General features: G+C 43.1%; 1 protein-coding gene across 4 annotated transcripts in view; it reads left to right on the top strand.

Moving 5' to 3' along the window:
- The first annotated feature begins 10,809 nt into the window (after positions 1 to 10,809).
- Positions 10,810 to 17,994, top strand: part of VAV3 (vav guanine nucleotide exchange factor 3) — a 202,070-nt gene continuing 194,885 nt past the window's right edge. For all 4 annotated transcript variants that reach the window (XR_012624163.1, XR_012624162.1, XM_074832667.1 and 1 more), the window contains exon 1: positions 10,810 to 11,066. Coding sequence is in view for 2 of the 4 variants with exons in the window: in XM_074832667.1 (XP_074688768.1) it covers positions 10,863 to 11,066 (204 nt within the window). In the remaining 2 variants the exon portion in view is untranslated. The remainder of the gene's footprint in view (positions 11,067 to 17,994) is intronic.

The raw sequence follows: 17,994 nt of genomic DNA, 5'->3' as shown, positions 1-17,994 counted from the left end.
GTCCAAGTATGAGCATGCTGTTACAAATAGCTAATACTTATAATTACTATTCAGTTTCATATGTTTGATTGACAGCTGGTTAGTACATTTGTTTTTCTCAGTTGTAACTGTGATCCAGCAGTGGCCTTGATCTTGCCAACTGTTATATCTGAGCTTAACTGCATTCCTGTAACTAATCCCAATAGGCTCATTTTAAATGGACATAGTGACTCAAATTCATGCCTAGTATAACCCTATTGAAATTAGCACTTTTCACCAGGGATGAATTTGTCTCAGTATCTAGAAGTGCCCTTAACGCATACAGAGGGATTATTAGCCGTGGGCCCTGAACATAACACAATTACATGGCTGAGCAGCCAGCCACCTAACTGCCTGGCTTTGAAGGTGTCGCTTAAATGAATTTTTCTGGGTGTTCATCCCCAGGCTTCCCACCCCATCCTATGAAAAAAAACCCCAACCTCAACCCCTACAAAAATCACATGTGCTGGGCGAGGTTGCTGGGAGTGAACTAAGATTTATGGCTAAACTCCAGGAGCAGCTTATCCTGAAAATGGGAAGAAAATTCAGACATTTGCTTTCATGTGCACTGGAATTCCAACACGAATTTAAACAGACACCTCTTATTTGCCAATAAATATTTTAGAAGTCTACTAAATTAAACAGAAATTTGGTCCTTTTGTACGGTGACTGTTGCAGCAGAGGACTACCAGACTCTTCAGTCCTAAATTTTTTGAGTGTTCGCTGTTGAGAAATGCGACATTCAAAAGGCCACTGTGGCTCTGCAGTCAGCTAATCCTTCATCCCTCAGAATACCATCGTGCAGCCAAGACAAGGACAAGACCATCTTCATAATACAATCCTGCACAACTGGAGGCTGACATCTGCTAAACTCTCTCCCTAAAGGTTTGTGCTGGCTGGCTGGTGACCTGGAGCTGGCAGAGCAGGCGGCGAGGAGCTGTGTCCCTGTGCGGCGGTGGCTCCAGCCTGCTGCGGGTACGTGGGCCGGCGGCCACGGCCGTGCCGCAGAGCTTCCACCGGGAGCGGCGAAGGAGGCGTTTTAAAGAAGGGGCAAAAGGCCATGCAAGACATTTCTAATGTTGTTCCTATCCAGAAAGTGAGCTTGTTCACTTAGGTCTATACAACTCAATATTTTCCACACTCTAATTTTGGAAAAAATTGGGTTAGACTGGTCGTACTATTGAAAATATTAATTTAATTTTTAATTGCAGAGGAAAATGTCACTGTAAGCTTACCATTGTACACGTCCATTTATTTTGTATGCTTTCCTCTCAGATCAGTGAATTTTTAAGTTCTCTCTCACACCCTTGCATACCCGGCTGCGTTTCTAAGCTACAGGTTGGGATCTCATCATCAGAAATTGCCAGGCAAGGCAGTGTTTAGCCAGTTTAGCAGCAGCTGAGTAGCACCTTATCAGCTGTGCTGAAACACAGCACATTTCACCACCCAGGTGGTTGAAACATGCTTCTGTCTTTTCAGATTCATGGCAGGCTCTTTGCATATGCACCACCTGCAAACAACAGCTCCGAGTGATTGCTGTCCTTACTTCTGCTGTCTCCCGCTGCGGGGAATGTCACAGCTGGAAAAGTTCAAGGCATCGATTATCAGTGTAGTATCAGCATTCATTCTGAATAGTACTGGATCAGTACAAATCCTTGTATAATTGCATTTATAACACAAAAAGTATTTGAAGAAAAAAAATCAAATCTCCTTTCTATATGAAGATGGTGTTGACAAAGTAGCAGGGCAGACACATTTGTAAAGACTTGCCAATCACCTTGATTAGTGCAACTAATAGCTCTGTGTGAGATCAGTGAAGTCTTCCCCTCTCTATATATATACACCTTGCTTTTGTTTATGGTATTTTAATGTTTTATGCAGTCCAAAACAATTCAAGAGCAGCCTTCAGACAAGTTTAACCTAATCTGTGTTCACCCAGACTGTCGACAAGCACCTCCATGAGCCCCCCCGACTCCTGTTTGAGGAGGTTTGGTTTAGCATAACTGGTGTTAGGGCTTCCTGAATGGTTAAACTCAGGCTGGGCCACCTGGCCACCATTAGTCTCCCAGGAGACTAAAGACTGGCTTTTGGGGCTGGTTGATGGTTTGCTTTGCATCTTGACAGGATGCTGCTGCATGCCCCGGGGGAGCTCCTTGGTGGTCAGCCCGGTGCTTGGTACTTCTGCCTGTTCAAACTGGGTTCCTGCACCAGGTCCTGGATCCCAGCACAACTTCTCTGCTGCCAGACCTTTGCCTGGCCCTCGCTCATGCTTCGTCTGCCCTTCGGTACCTGCCTGGGAAAAAGGGAAGTAAAAGCCAACAAATCAAACCCTGTAATTTAGCCTGTCTTTATTTGCACATCCTACTTGTAAATCCAATAAACGAGGCAATATAGCTGCAGTCATTTGAGAAAGGAATTAGTAGGAACAACTCTCCCTTGGAGCAAGGGGAAAATACCTTGTTTGTGATTGCAGGGTCAGATTCTGCTGCAGTTCATGCTGACAGACTGGCATTGCTGGGGACCAATTTGTGCTGGTCACATTTGTCTATTTCAGTTACTTACTGGTATGTTTTTACTCCTTTATACAAATAATTTGCATCAGTATATCTAATTTGGATATGTAGCCTTTTGATATCATATAAGCACTTGTTGCCATTAAAATCGTGTCTAGGATTGTTTTGTAAAGTGGCCTTCTACAAAGAGTAAGGGAAGTGCTCTAGTATGGTACACAGTGTTTTATGTTCAGCTTGGTTTTCTCTGGTTGAACCTTGTATACAAGTTGCAGTGATGTAAGAATGTCTGATTGCTGGAAACATGGAAGAATAAAAATGGGAGGAAGGTTAAAGGATACTTGGACAGTGCATTTTTTCTCAGTTTTGTGTACTAAATGAGCTCTTTAGTAGACAGATCTGTTATGTTTCTGTCTTTGGGTTGTATCTTTGGCTTACAATAATCTTACTGGACTGAAGTTCATATTATCTTGGCAAGTTCTTTAAGGCAAGTTGTGTTTATGTTATCCCTGTGCCTTCAACATAACCTGCATCCTGTTGGAGAGTATTGCTTCTTTGCTGTTGTATGCCAGAAGCCAGTTTTGATTTCTTCAGTGAGCTGTTGTCTGGGAATCCCTCACTCTCCTGTAGGTGAGATGATGGCCCACAGAGCACAATACAAGTTTATAGATAAGCCAGAGGTAGCTGTTGGACTTTATGCAGCCAGTAATGGACATTCACTCTCATTTTAGTCCTAGGATAGTCTTGTAAGAAAAAAGGTGGGAGAGTGAAATAGTTTTACAACTTGGGTTTGCCACATGGACCACTCTGATCTCAGCTGAACATCAAACTAAGCTGTAAATGCACCTTGCTACTAAAGCAACTTCTGTCTTCTCCATAAATGTTATCTTAGCAGGTTTATTGCCTGTTAAGGTGTAACATACCTTTAAATGAACCACTGAGAAACTTCTTGTCTTTATTCAGATGTTACGAAGTCAGCTTTCTACTGCTGCAAGCAGTGGGACAGCTAATGAAGGTTGCACCGCTCGTGTGTGGCATTTCCTATTTTCAACGTATGGGTAAATCTCAAATGTCTTAAATTGGCAGATGCCTGCCACTATTTCTGACACAGTGAGAGTAGCGTATTTCATTTCTGACATTAGTCTATATGGTAGATCTGAATATAAATATTTTAGTTTCTAAATTATCATTTCCCTCAGATAGTTTTATCTCAACAGTAATATTTCTCAACCAGGATTGGGGAAGTTTTGATATCACCATAGCGGGTGGGACTTGACATTTTGAGTTAGAAGATAATTTTTGTCTGTCATTGTCTTGCCTGTCAATGATCTGTGGTATGATTTAAGACCCTACCAGTCATTATTTTAATAGGGTCTCTAATTTGGACACACAGCTTTATAACCCAGGTTACTGGCAGCCACAGATACCAATGACTTCAACTGAAGTGGGGGTCCTAGGCATTAAAATGAAAGGTTTGGGGTGAGATCTAGTTTTTTTCAGAACAAAAGAAATGTTCTTGGCACCCGGGGGAGTGGGATCTCACACTAAGTCTAAAACTGAACCTGCAGAAATGGAAGTGCACAACATTCAGAGGACAGTTCTGAAAATTTGTGTCCTGTGCTTGTGATGGCTTATTTTCCTGAACTGAAGACTAGGGTTCATGGCCTCTATTACTTTCAGGCCCTAATCTAGTGTTGTTGTCCCTGCTGCTGCAAATTAAATCCCAATGGCTGAATAAAGAGCCCCCTCACTCTTCAGCCTCTGTTGATGCACAGTCTAATGTTGGCCCAGCCTCATTAGACAAGGAATAGTCAAGTACACTCACTTATGAAAAATTAAAAAAAAGTAAGTAGCAGAATGTTCTGAAATATTTATATTCTTTATTCTTAAAGAGAGACAAGTATGGGTAACATTAGAGATTAAGCTGCACTGCCTGCTGAAGTGTTTAGAAATATTTTGCCTGCTGAGTTCTCTAAAATTAAATTTGAATGTTTTGTTGTTAAAAATCATTAATATTTTTGACTTGTAAGCATAAAAGGAAGCTTTTATTTACCAGACTTAGATTACTATGTAAATACAGATCTAACATTCTAAGTGGAAAACTGGAACAGTGTCTCAGAGGTTATATGTGACTGCCCTATTTATTATAATAGTTAAGACAGCATGAGACTAGAGACTGGTAGTAAATTTTGCCTTTAGGATATGAAAAATACTATTAATTTTGAAATAAATATTCTATTAGTAATAGTTATAAACATTATTCCAGATATTCTTTCACTGTTTGAGTAGATATTTCATACATGGCACTTTTCAGTTTTCCAAACTTTAGGTGGGGTAGAGATTTTTTTATTTGAATGTGAAGCTTTTTTCCTGGATTTCGATATATTCAGACCTCATCCAGTGTACAATGTTTTACAATGTCACACTTTCAGCGATTGATCCCTTCTTCCAACAATGCAGGAACATCTTTCTAGATTCTTGCTTCTAGGTCCGGAATAGACTATGAAAAGCAGCTTTTCCTTGCTTTAGGGCTTACTTGTGCCAATTTCTAGCTTTGCATATCGAAGTTACATGCACTTGAATACCTTGACTTTTCATAAAAACATCGCTTTCTTGTCAGCTGGGACCACAATTATTTTGTCAGCACCTCCTTTCCTTCTGTCTTGAGTGAGTGAAGATGAGAGTTGTTGCTATCCTGTATCTCTATCATCTGATCTGGTTTTGCATTAAAAACATCATCAGACTGTTGAGAACAACCTATGGAAGATGAGAAATGGTGATGAACTGGGGGAAAGGAGTAAGAAACAGGTATATTGCTTAGAGGTGTTAAAGTCAGAGAAAATTGAGGAGGACCTACTAAGCCATGATGAAGGTTATGATTTTATTTACTGTTTCAGGTTGCTTGGATTCTTAAGAAACCAGCCTTTTTGGTATTTTGGTTAAAATACGTAAAGTAGTACCTGACAATTTCCTTTCCTTTCCTGACCTTAAATGTTTTCCTTGTCATAAATGCCATGGCTGTTTGCTGGCAGGAGGCGAGAAGCTGGCTGGCTGAGTCTTGCTTCCCTTTTTGTTCAGCACAAACAGGTGGCACATCATCAGCTTACTCCTTTTGTATGAATGGTTTTTAAAAAGCTGAAACTTGGGCTTCTGTAAAGCAAATATCCTATTTTAGGAATTCAGCATAGGATTCTGGACCCAGTGAAATGGGACAAGTTTCTGTTGACTTCAGTGAAAAGAAGATTTCTGGCAGGGGAAGTAAGTCAACTCTTAGGATGATTATTTGGTAGGTACTTGTTAGAGCTAGGTAGTCCGTTCGACTGCTTTGTTGTCTTATTTTGACATTGACTGGTCTAGATGGATCTTCCCTTGCAGCATCACTGAATAGGCTTTTCAAACATTCAAATGCATTTTATGTATTCAGGCAATTTTATACTAAAACAGTATCTTGGTGTTCTTTTGTTGTGTTAGCATTTAGAGTTCCTCTCAGTCTAGAATTATCTATACATTTATATATCATGTTGTCTGTCTGCATCTTTCAGGTCTCTATTGAAAAGTAAATTTAATACAATGTCCTGTTCCACTCAGTTCCCTACATCCTCCCAGCTTATTATTTTTATCATTCTTCTTTTGGTTTCAGTGCTTCATTTAGATTTCAGGTCACTTGTCTATGACTTCTTCCATGCAAACTTGAAATAGGTTTTTAAAGTAAAATGTAATGCTTTGCTGAAATTCAGATAAGATTGTCATTTTAGAATGTTTATTTTTAAAAGTCTGTCTGATTTGTAGTATAAGACTTTTCACAATAACACTAACAAATAATTAATAAACAATCGATTAAAAGTAGCATTGCTTTTTCACTTTCTGCCTCAAAGTTCCTGAAGTAATTCTGAAACTGGAGCCTATAGCTATAGGATACAGCCAGATGCATCTGGGAGATCTTGATCCATGCTAATACTCATTTTCAGTGGCAGACAGAAATTACTGAAGAATTCTGGTCAGTGATCTTACCCTCATCTACTTTTACTGCAAGATAAGCAGGCTACTTAAGAAATGCTGGACTCCAGCCACCTCCCTGTTATTCCCATCCAGCTGAAAAGAGAGTGGCTTGAGGGAGGCTTCTGGCCAGGAGCCGTGGTAGCCCAATGCATTTCCAAACGGAGGAAGATACAAATGGCTGAGACACAACACTGCATATTCCCGCTCGCTTGCAGACCAAATGTAACTGAATTTTCTTACTGGTATAATTAAGTGGGTCTAATTGAGACACACTGAGCATGAGCTCAGGGCTGGCTCAGCCAAGACACGGGCCTTTAGTATCCATGAATGAGGGCAGTTCTTCACTTGAGCTTGCACTGCTTTCTCCCTGTAGCATTCAAAAATGCACTCAAGTGCAATTGTCAGAAGGCAGGAAAATTTTAAGTGCCAGAACTGATGAACCCATTGGTGAATAAGGGTATAAACAGGAAAAGGAAGTGGAGCCATCAATGCTCTTTGCGACAACATCTACCATTTTGTTATCTTTGGCACCTCACATGAGCCTAGGGCTCGTGGGCACTATTATATCCGCAAGAGCAATTGAAAAAGAGGGAATGCGTGTACATCTGTGGGTTTATTATTTTTTAAATGTTATTTATTTTCCCCAACCTGAGCAATGTGAGTAATTTAAACACAGCAAGTGTGACAGTGGTAAATAATTATTTCAGAAAGCTTGCAAATATGCCCTTATAAAACACACTGAGTTTCTTTTTTGAAATAAAGCAATAAGAAAAGAGTTGGAAAATTGCCACCTTCATAGGATGCAGCACAGGGTTAGAGTAAAGAAAACAAATTTATGATGATGTCTCCAGTAAGTAGACAGTTGTCTCCTGGTAGGAGAGAAAAACCATGCAAAAGCTGTATTTGGGTGCCTTTTGGTGAACAATTTTCCTTCAGAGTTGCTGTTCTCTTAATAGATTTTTTTTTTTGGTGTATTTATGTTGCTGCTTTGCAGTATTTTGAAAGTGGCAGTATATGTCTGAAATTTTACTGGTTTCTTTATAAAAAGTCTGAAGATAAAACTGCTTCAGCAAATGGCTTAATGATGCATTAAGAAAAAATGTGTGAGACATACATTGAATCTTTTGAGCAATCTAAACTGAGATCTAGCTGCCAGGTTCAAGAATGTCAATCGATGTTAGTGAATCTGCAGGAGATGGACTGAGGTGACTTTTAAACCAGCTCCTCTTTCAATCCAGAGGTCCTCCAACCAGACAGATCTATAAGCAATTTTTGGAGTATGGGGAGAACAACAGGGTGGTATGTCTTCAGCAGCTGGTTCATTTAAAGCACTTGATATTTGAGCTATAGGATTTTCTGGGTTTTGTATCTATTAACAGCAAAAAATAAGTCAATGTAAAAGTAGCTCTTGAACACAAACAAATTTAGGATTGAGGGAAAAATTGAACCCCTTCCAGTAGTGGACAATGTAGGAAGCTGAAGAAGGTTGTGAAGAGTGCTGCTAGAGAGGAGGAAAGTGAATGTGCAGATATTCCTGAACCTCAGTAGCAGTCAGCTTTCTGCTCTAGCAGGGCTGTGCTGACCATGACTTTCGGCTATGAATCCATTCACCCCTTCCCTTCTCAAGGCTTTGTAGAGAGCTAATTTTCTGGAATGTATGTGGATATATGGATTCTTCTCCATTTGGAGGAATGTCACTCTGTTGATTACATGAGATACAGTAGAGGAACAAACCCATGGGTTTTGAATGAGATTTAGTTCTTATATTGCAGTATAACAGCCTATGACTAATAAATAATTTAAAACTGCAGTGTAGGTTTGTCAGATACTTAGAATTCCAACCACCACCTTTAAAGCATACGTATTCTTTGGATGTAAAATTTGGATTAAGGGGTGTTGGATTGCTCCTATTAAACCATGTAAAAAGATTAGATCCATTTGAGCAACTAGCCTGAAGTGCTTTTTTTGCTGTTTATGAATCAGAACAGTGCTCGTTTTTCTGTATCTCTGCAAAGGCATCCCAACAGTTTATGTTGCTTTCAGGGTGCTGTACCACTGGTCCTAGCTGGAGGCAGCTGAAGTGGGGATGCGGATAACATAGTGCAGATGCTTTTCTGTTTCTTTTTTCTAATTTTTTCTGCCTTCTGCATTTGCTTCAGTGTTATGGCTGTTGCTAGTCTGAGAGTGGATAGCTTGTCGGTGCGACCGAATTCTTATTCATTTATCACTTCATGTTTAACTTGTCACAGAGAAAAAATGTTACTATGAGACCGTGTTTTATTGTATTCTTGATCAAATTGTTCCGATGTTAATTTCTGATGGATGATGATATCCAAATGATCACAGTGCAGGCTGTTAATTTCAGTCCCTTTTGATTTAAATTAGGAATTAAATTATCTCTAATTCTGCCTGGTTGTAGTCAGTCTGATACTTTGATGACATGTTTATGTTCCCTCTCCTCCAGCTGCTCAGGCATAAAACAATTGAAGTGTTGCCCTGAGTGGGCAGAGCCACCTGTTACAGGTAACGAAGTGTTTGGGCTGAGGTCGTTAAACAGAGAGTTCACATCTGTCCTGATAAACGGGGGCCACATGGGCTGCCCACTGAGCAGGAGGGACCTGCTGAGAGTGGGGAGGGAAGCAGTGCTCATGTTCTCCTGTGTAAGAGTTACTCTGAAGAGTTTAAGATCAGCTGCACTGCCACCAATCCTTTGAATCTTTTTATTCATGCAAAATCACTTGGTGCTAATTGGAGTTTATATTCTGTTAAAATGTGTTGCTGCTCGGAGAGGCCTGACCTGTACAGAGGACTTTTGTGAGCTCCCTCTGTGCTTGGGCAAAGCTGGAAGCCCCTTTAGTTAGTGAGCCCAGCTAATGCAAGCAGGGGTTTGAAAAGCAAGCTGACTGCTTGCGACTTTGTGCATCTTTAGGAATGGAACCAAATGCTGTTCCTAGATGTCCTTGAGCAACATTTGTGCCTCCAGTTAGGTGCTAAGGCACACTTACCTCGTCCCATGATCTGCTGGGTGATGGCACAGATATTATGGATGGTGGAGCTGGATCCTTATTTTCTTTTTGGCTAATTGTAATGTGAAGTGGTGAGCTGTCCCGTGGCATGTTCTGCAGCCCTGCACTCATGATCCAAAGTTAATACAACTGTCTGCTCAGGAAAATGCTTGAAATAGTAGACATATCACCTGTTTAAAAAAATAAAAAAGTGAATCAGCATTTTAAGTTTATGGAAATATGCAAATAACTTGCTAGGCTTCAGTTTCTGCAGCTAATTAACAGAACTTCTGTATTCATTCTTTCAGGAATTATTAAAAGCATTTGTGGGATTATTCTGAGTTTAGAAAGCAGTAAGTGTCAGGCTTTTAACAGAGGAGATGTGAAAACCAGGGATAGTTGTTGGCCTTCTCAAATGGTCATTTTAGTTTTCTGCTGTTAGAAGGCTTTCTCACCCTGGATTGTGGGTTTTTTCCCCCATACATCAGCCTTTAATAGTACTTTAAAAGTGTTTTCTGTGTGTGTTTTTTTTTTTTTATGAACACTTTAATAGAGAAAAACAGTTTTTGTAGCCTTTTAAGTGACTCTTTTTTTTTGAGAAACTCGTTTCGGCACTGCTTCAGGAATCCAAATGAAATAGCTTTTGAGATGCAGATGATATTGTGAACTCTGGTCTTTGTATTGTCTATTTTTGGAGTCTATCACCTTTAGTAACTTAAAATCACTTGAATAATTTTTTATGTGAAGTTACCTGGAAGCTTGTTCCAGGTGCTTGTTCCTGGAAGCTATTCCGTCATTTTTTTTTTTCCAAACTTAAAAGTGCAAATAAATTTCAAGTCGGTTAGTGCAAAGCATTTTAGGGGAGAACGGAGGGAAAACAACTCTGTGCCATGAAACATTCTCCCTCATTTCCAGGAAGAGTTGAGAGGGCTGTCTGATGATGCCCGACAGTTTGCTGCTTTGACCTCGGAGGGTTTGGCCGTTCCCTTAGAGAAGGACTAGAAGCCCGACCACAGCCCAGGCCCGGCCGTTCCGCCCAGGCGCCGGTCCCCGGCGCGCCCCGCGGGGGTTCTACTTAGCCCGGCCCGGGGGCGCTGCGCGGGCAGACGGGCGGAGGGCCGGCAGGGACCTGTCGGCTCGGGGAGGGCGGCGGGGCTGCCCCCCGCGCTCGCCCCGCAGGCGGGACCCGTGCCGCGCCGGGCCGTGCCGGGCGGGCGGCCCCGCCTCCGGGGGCGGACCCGGGGGCGGGCCGTGCCGTGCTGGCCGCGGCGGCGGCGGGAGGGCGCAGCAGGGGCCGCCGCGGCCGCAGCATCGCGGCGCGGTGGCAGGGATGGAGCCCTGGAAGCAGTGCGGGCAGTGGCTGATCAGCTGCAAGGTGCTGCCGCCCAACCACCGGGTGACCTGGGACACGGCCCAGGTCTTCGACCTGGCGCAGACGCTGCGCGACGGCGTCCTGCTCTGCCAGCTCCTCAACAACCTGCGCAGCCACTCCATCAACCTCAAGGAGATCAACCTGCGCCCGCAGATGTCCCAGGTGCGACCGCGGAGCCGCCCGCGCGTCTCCGCGCCGGGTCTCCGCGCGCTTTGTCTGCAGCTTCTGGCGGCGCGGAGCGGCCCCGCGGGGGCGGTGGGGGAGCCGCGGGGTGCGGGCGCTGGGGGGCGGCGACCGGCTGCCGCCCGGAGCCTCCGCGCCCGGCGCAGGCCCCCTCCGCGGCGGCGGCGAGCGTGAGCCGCGGCCGGGCTGACCCGGGGCGGCCCCAGCCCCGCCGGGCTCCTGCCCCGCGCGTCCCGCGGGCTCGACGCGTCCCGGGCGGCGGGAGAGGGCGCGGCCGGAGCTGCGGGCTGGCGGCTCCCGGAGCCCCGGGAGGGCTCGCTGCCCGCGGCGGGGCGGGAGCCTGCCCGAGCCCCCGCCGGGAGCCAGGTGGGCCCGTCCCATCGGGGCGGCCGTGCTGAGGCGGAGTTCCGCGCAGCGGCGCCGGAGCCGGCAGTCGAACCTTGCTGGGGACGTTAGTGCTTCGGCCGAGCAGTTTGCGGTGCACGCTGGCCTCTTGCTGCGAGTTGCCCGGGGCTTACCTGGGCACGCGAGAGGGGAGCGGGGGGCCGGAGGGGCGGGCGGGATGGCGCGGCGGGGGGAGCGGGGCCGGTCTCGGCCGCCCGGGGCGCGGGCAGGAGCCGGGGGACGCGGGGAGCCCGGGGGGGTGGCGGGCGAGAGAAGCGGTGGGAAGGCTTGCCAGCTGGCCCTCGCCTCTCTCTGCGCCCTGCGAAGTTGAATGGTAACGAGGGGTTAGTAAGGAGAAATAGTGTTCTTGATAGCTGCTGGCCTGTGTTTTAGTGCCTTTTTTTCTGCAGACCCTTTTATAATTAGCTTTTTAAATGGATATTTTGGTTAAATGATAATGAAGTGTAATTCTAAATTCATCCCCTTTTAAGTGCATTTTTTTAGTTGGGACTGATGTTTTGTTACTGTGCCTCATAAAGCTGGTTTCAGATACCGAGGTAAGATTGTATTAACTATTCAATGAGCAGAGGCTCTCTATAGACATGACTTCCTGTCACTGCTTCGCGTACACCGGTGCCTCTGCACAGGCGGTGACAGCCGAGCAGATGTCTGAAAGGAAACTAAACTTCTAAGCCTTTCGTGTGTTTTAAAACATTGAGAAATAGCTACCTTGTAACGTTTCAGTGTTACGATTCTGTTTTAGGTTTACAGGAGTAAAAATTGCCATTCCCGTTTACAACACTGGCAGAAAGCAGCAGTAGTGAATTACACTTTTGGGAGGAACGCTTTGTCCACAAAGTCAGTTATCGTCTTTCTTTTTAATTCCTTTTTTTTAGCAGCTATATTATACTACCAAGGGGACGTTTTCTGTAAGCCCACAGTGCAAAAAGGGAAAAAAGTGTCAGGTATGTTTCAGCTAGTCAGAATGAAAACTCCCAAACCCTTGTATTAGATGGGAATGGTATAAAGCCGTCCCTGTGCGCTTGAGAGCTGAAGTGCCTGCTTGAATTCCTTACGCAGAGGCAATACTTTTATCTGTGTGATGGAGAGGTGCAGAGGGTGGGCTCCTCTGAACGGAACAAATCCGGATAAGTTCTCTCTCTGCACTGTTCAAACTCTGTGAGAACTTCAGGACTTGCTAAACTGTACCAGACCCCTGGTTTATATTTTCATTGTGGTTAGATTGACTGCTTCCAAACTGACCCTTTTTCAGTTTAGCTTGCAGACCTATAAATACGTTGCATATCAACTGTTGGAAATGGTTTCTTGCCCTGCTTAAAACGAATAAAAGGTATGGAAACAGATTCCCCCTTTTTTAATGAACTAGAAAGGTGTCCTCGTGATATTACACAGTATTTTCCGGATGGCTAACTCGTTGAATCAACTTCAGTTAGAGATTAATGCTGCTTGTCTGGACCAATATTACTTAGTTTTATTTTTGATGAATTAAAACCGTGGTGGTCTCCTTCAGTCTGCTAAAAATAAGTATCAAGATGCTCTGCTGTCTTCTTTTGTAGAGCAGGTTTGGGAGTCAAGATTAGTCTTTATTTCTCTAAGTGCGTTTGAACTATGGATTATAATTGTAGATCTTGGGTTATTTATAATGTGTATGTTGAACCTGAACTTTGTATAATGTAGCTACTGGAATTGTTTCACAGCTGTGACAGTTGCCTCCTTGTCCGTGTGTCTGCTGTACGCCTGAGGAACCTGCACTCCGCCGTGCTGCAGGCCACTCTCTCCAGTGGTGCCTTTCTGCCTTACACTGATTTCACCTTTGAAATAGGAGAAACTGTTGCTGGATCAAAATCTATAATGGATAACTCTATGCAGCATTAAATTTACTGGGAATGTTACCTTTGCTTTCTGCAGGATCAAGGTTTGGCCATCTTAGTGAGGTTCTGTGGGGTTTAATGAAAAGCCTCTTGGAGGAGATACTTTCTGCTGGAAAGGATCAGTCGGTGAAAGTTTCAGAAATTATTAAAAATGTAGTAGGTTGAAATTCTGCAAGTTGCTTGTAGTTGCTGACTGTAAAGGGGTCTTAGCAGTAACTTATGCTGGAGTCTCAGGGGCTTGAAGGTTATTGATTTGGTGAGATCTACTTGGAGTTGAGCCCTAAATTGTGAGTTTTTTCAGAATAATACTTGTCAGTACACGAAGACATTTCCTGCATCATACCATCTTGGGGTCTTGTAGAAGCACTAGCTAACTCTCCTTTTCTTTGTGGGGCAGTGGTTTATAGACATTGGAGGCATGGGGTGACAGCAGAGTTAGCATTAGGGATGGAAATCATCTTGGCTGCTGGCTGTGCAGTCAGTCCAAACATGCTGCTGTGTCTGTACTGCTTAGCTGAACTGTTTGAACCTCGTGTGGCCCTTACCTGTCATCTTCTAGAATCGAGCTGCATCTCCCATACTGCCTGATCTGATGTTGTTTTCTGCCACAAAATCAGAATGGCTCAAGGGATTCTTACCGCACAGTTTTTGAGCAATAAAAACAGAGAATGAGAAAGGGTGGATGAAGGCTTCACAAATGGGCCTCATGGAAGGCAGACTGTGTGATTTTTAGCCTTGTCTCTTACTGCTGTTGACATTTATCAGGCCTTTCTCTACGGATCAAGTTTTCATGTCTTGGGGGCTAGTTATAAATGCAGCAGCACCAAAGAACAGGAAAGTGAGAGATGGTGCCTTAGGCAGACCTGGGAGTAGATGTCAGGCCTCTCACATAAGAGAGTCAAGTCTCTTCCATTTCATTACATATTTATTTTTTCAGAAGGAACGTGGCAGATCAGACATCAGTGACACTCATCAGCTTTGCTCAGTAGACCTTGGTAACCCCTTAAAAGCTACATCAGAAGTGTAGAGGGATTGTGACTGATGCTGCTGCTTCAGGTTCCGCTTTTTGTTGGAGCCTCGTTCAGTCAAAGAGCAGCACTGTTGCTTTACTTTGTAAGCACCCGACTGCTGCCGGCTCTCGGGGCAGGAATAGAAACTGAGGCTGGTGATGCTGAGCATTGCAACATGAACATGTGCTTGACCAAATGGCAGCGGGTATGTTCTCTTTTATGGGCTGGCTAGCACGGGGATCTGCATGCCTTTGTCCCACCATCAGCCACGCACCTTGTGTCACAGCTGTTCTCGTGGGTGGGCTGTTTTATGCATTTGAAATTCATGGATTCACCCCCGCCCCCTACCTTTTTGGAGATATCTGTGCCTGTGTAAGAGAAATGTCTCGGTGGTTTTAGGTTGCAAAACATTGGGTTGAGAAGCTATTTGAATGCTGGATGTTTTTGTCTGCATTTCTGTATGCTTATGAAAATATTTATATCTGGTTAGTGGAAGTTGTCCTTTGAAGAACAGAAGCTGATTCAGTCAGTTAGCTTTCCAGAAAGTAAGCCTCAGATGTGAAAGTATAAACCTCGCATATATAAAGGAGGAGCAGTGTTGTTTCTTTGCCAATGAATCTTCCACCTCCGGGTTGGCAGCTGAATGCTGCCTAGCTCCTGTCTGAGAAGCTGGTGTGTCTCAGTGCTAGGTCCCCTGTGAAAAATTACACGTGGGCTTCATATGAGATTGGCAACTCTTGGGTTCAGGGACATTCACATCCAGGTTTTTTTTTCCATTGTGACTGAAGAGAACAGGAGAGTGTTGGTGCTCTCCTGTTCAAGGAAGCTCTTGTGTCAAGGCCCAAAAACACTTTGCTGTTTGAACTCCCACGAGCTAGCAACGTTAGTTGTTGTTTTCAACCGGTGTATGTGCCATCAGAAAAGGAAATTTGGAAGATGGATCAAATAATGTCTTTGGGCTTTAACTGTAGGGGAGTCTGCCTGAATCAGACTTGAGAGTTGGTGTTGTGAAAGCAGTCTTATTGCAGGCACCATGTGAAGAAGCACTAAACCTTGCAGCTACTGGGGATGGAGCTGGAAGAGGGCATGTGCTAAATGAAATGCAGAGGTGTGACTGACATGGTAGTGCCTTGTAGGATTTCCCCTGAATTGTGGCATAGGTGTCTGGTGACAGTGAGATGGAGGATGGAGCACTGCAGCTCAGCATCTGCATCTTCCATGGGAGCTGTTCACTGTAGCAATCCTCAGATGCTATGCTGCCTCTTGGCTAATGTAGGCTGGTGCAAATAATAAAAATAGAAGTGATCCATAACAGAGAGTACTAATCCTAATGTTTAATCATAATCACACAAGATTTTAAATAATTTATCACCAGAAATATAAAATCTAAACCAACGGATTATGATGGATTTTCAGAAGATGCCATCTGTTTAATGCTTATCTTTTATCTTTAATACTTTGCAAACTAGTTTTGAAATGGTTTTTGCAAGGCATTTAGTTAACTTGAGAGAGATTGCTAAACAGGAAAACTGCACTTAATGCAATACTGGCATGAGAGTTTACTAAAGGGGATGTTGACATAGATTAAATATTAAAAATAACTATTTCCTATTATTCTAATAAAAATAAATTATCCCTCACTTTGTATTAAAAGTTCAAATGTTTTCTAATTTTAGGGAGTTACTTTTTTTGGTGTGACCATGTAGTCCAGAGGAAGTTCATTATCTTTGTCATCCATGTTATATTTTGGTGTGGCAACTGAGCTTTTGAGCAGGAGTTTATTGTTCTTGGTTACAGTGGTATCAGGTAGCCTCAGGATGTGGGTGTGCCGAAAGACATACCTCTCGGTTTCTTCTGATCCTGCCTTTGGCTTGGAGCTTCCCCGTCCCCCGTAAGCGATAACCCTGATCTCCTGCCCCTAACTCGGTGAGCGTGCATCCCACCTCTGCAAGCTTCCTGCAGGTGGGTGTGCCTCCCTGTGCTTTCCCCCATGTGTGTCTCCCTGCAGCCATGCTGCTAGATTTTTTTGCTTTTCCTTCCAAATTTTAGCCTAGGAGAGTGTGCCAAATGTCAGGGTATCAAACTTTGTGTGCCAGATGGCTCTGCAAAGGAGGTAACAGGAATGGTCTCTTGACTCTGCGTGTTATCTACAAGAGTGGGATGTGAGTGGGTGCCCTGACCTCTGAGCATGAGGATGTGATTTAGGTCTGGGAATTTAGGAGGGACCAAATGAGCTAAATGAGAAAATAAAAGGGATTCGGAGTGGTGCTTGTGGCCCTTCCTAGGAGTCGTGAGATATCAGTAATTTATTTTCCTTGGGCAGAGAGATCTTTGAGAGAACTGTCATGCAACATAACTCTTATTCTGTGTTTGCTTGTTATGTTAGGTGCTAGGTTGTTGAGTACCACAAAGATATATTTGTATCAGTACAGTTTTTCAGAAACTGCAAAACTTTTTGGGCTTGAACAACAGTTTGGGAATTGGTTCAATTTTTGTAAGTGTGTAGCAAGAAGAGATATATTCAAAAAACCCTCATCTTCTGGAATTATTTAAAACTGACTGTGTGTATTCAATGTAATTATTTTAAATTTTTTTTCTGAACTTTTCAGATTTTTTTTTTCAATCTCTTTGCTTACTTGCTGGTACTTCAGTCCACTAAAGGTTTTTGGTGCATTTAACTTTATTTCCATGATTTATCTAAATGAAAACTGTATTGGCCATAAGATATATCCATAAGATGTATTAACCATAAAAGATATATTTATCCATATGCATGTTATGTGTACATATGCATATCTTATACATGTTGGACTTGGTAAAATATTTTGAACAAATATTTGTTCAAAGCAAAACCTTAATATGACCTCTATGGTTTATGCTAAGAAAAGCAACTGACATGAAAGTAGTGACCCAGTTTTTCTAGGTAATTCTTCTTACCTTAAGAAGATGGAGAAAATAGTATTCGAAAACTGATGAAATTATTTTTTTTTCTTAATTGATTCACTTTGATTCTTTTTGGTTGGGGGGAAGGGAAAATGCAGTTGTACTGTATTGTAAAGCTTATTTTACATGCTGTATTTATCATACAGTTATTAAATGCAGCATATGCATCTTGCCAAGAATTGTCTCAAATGTTCCCTCCTGCACAAAATTTTATTGTGTTGGAGCTGTCTAATGCATTAACAGGAAAAATATTCACACTGGTTTCTCACAGAGGCTATAGTGTGTGTCAGCAGTGAATAACTTAAATTCATGTCTGTGTATAGCATGCATGCTGCTGTGTCATGTGGAAGAAGCCAAGTTATTTTCTGAGCCTTGTCTGACAACGGTGGGAGACCTGTGATAGTGGCAAATTGAAGAACTGCTTATGAAAAGAAACAAATAATTCAAAAGGGCTTAAGGGGAGAGAAAAGGATATATAAGAATAATATATAAGAAATAGGAGGAAACAATCAAAAGAAACAAATATGGAACTAGAGAGAATGGTCAGGAAAATTTGGGAAGCTGGATTGAAGGGGGCGTTGGCAAGCAAGACATTGGGGATTTTGAGAGGACAGGAAAAATAGTTTAAGATTTATCCCAAGATAAGTACAGAAAACCAGTCTTGGATATACTGTTATT

This window comes from Strix aluco, chromosome 8, assembly GCF_031877795.1.
Source record: "Strix aluco isolate bStrAlu1 chromosome 8, bStrAlu1.hap1, whole genome shotgun sequence".
Classification (NCBI taxonomy): domain Eukaryota; kingdom Metazoa; phylum Chordata; class Aves; order Strigiformes; family Strigidae; genus Strix; species Strix aluco.
Note: the sequence above shows the minus strand (reverse complement) of the source record. Positions and strands in the feature narration are given on the sequence as shown.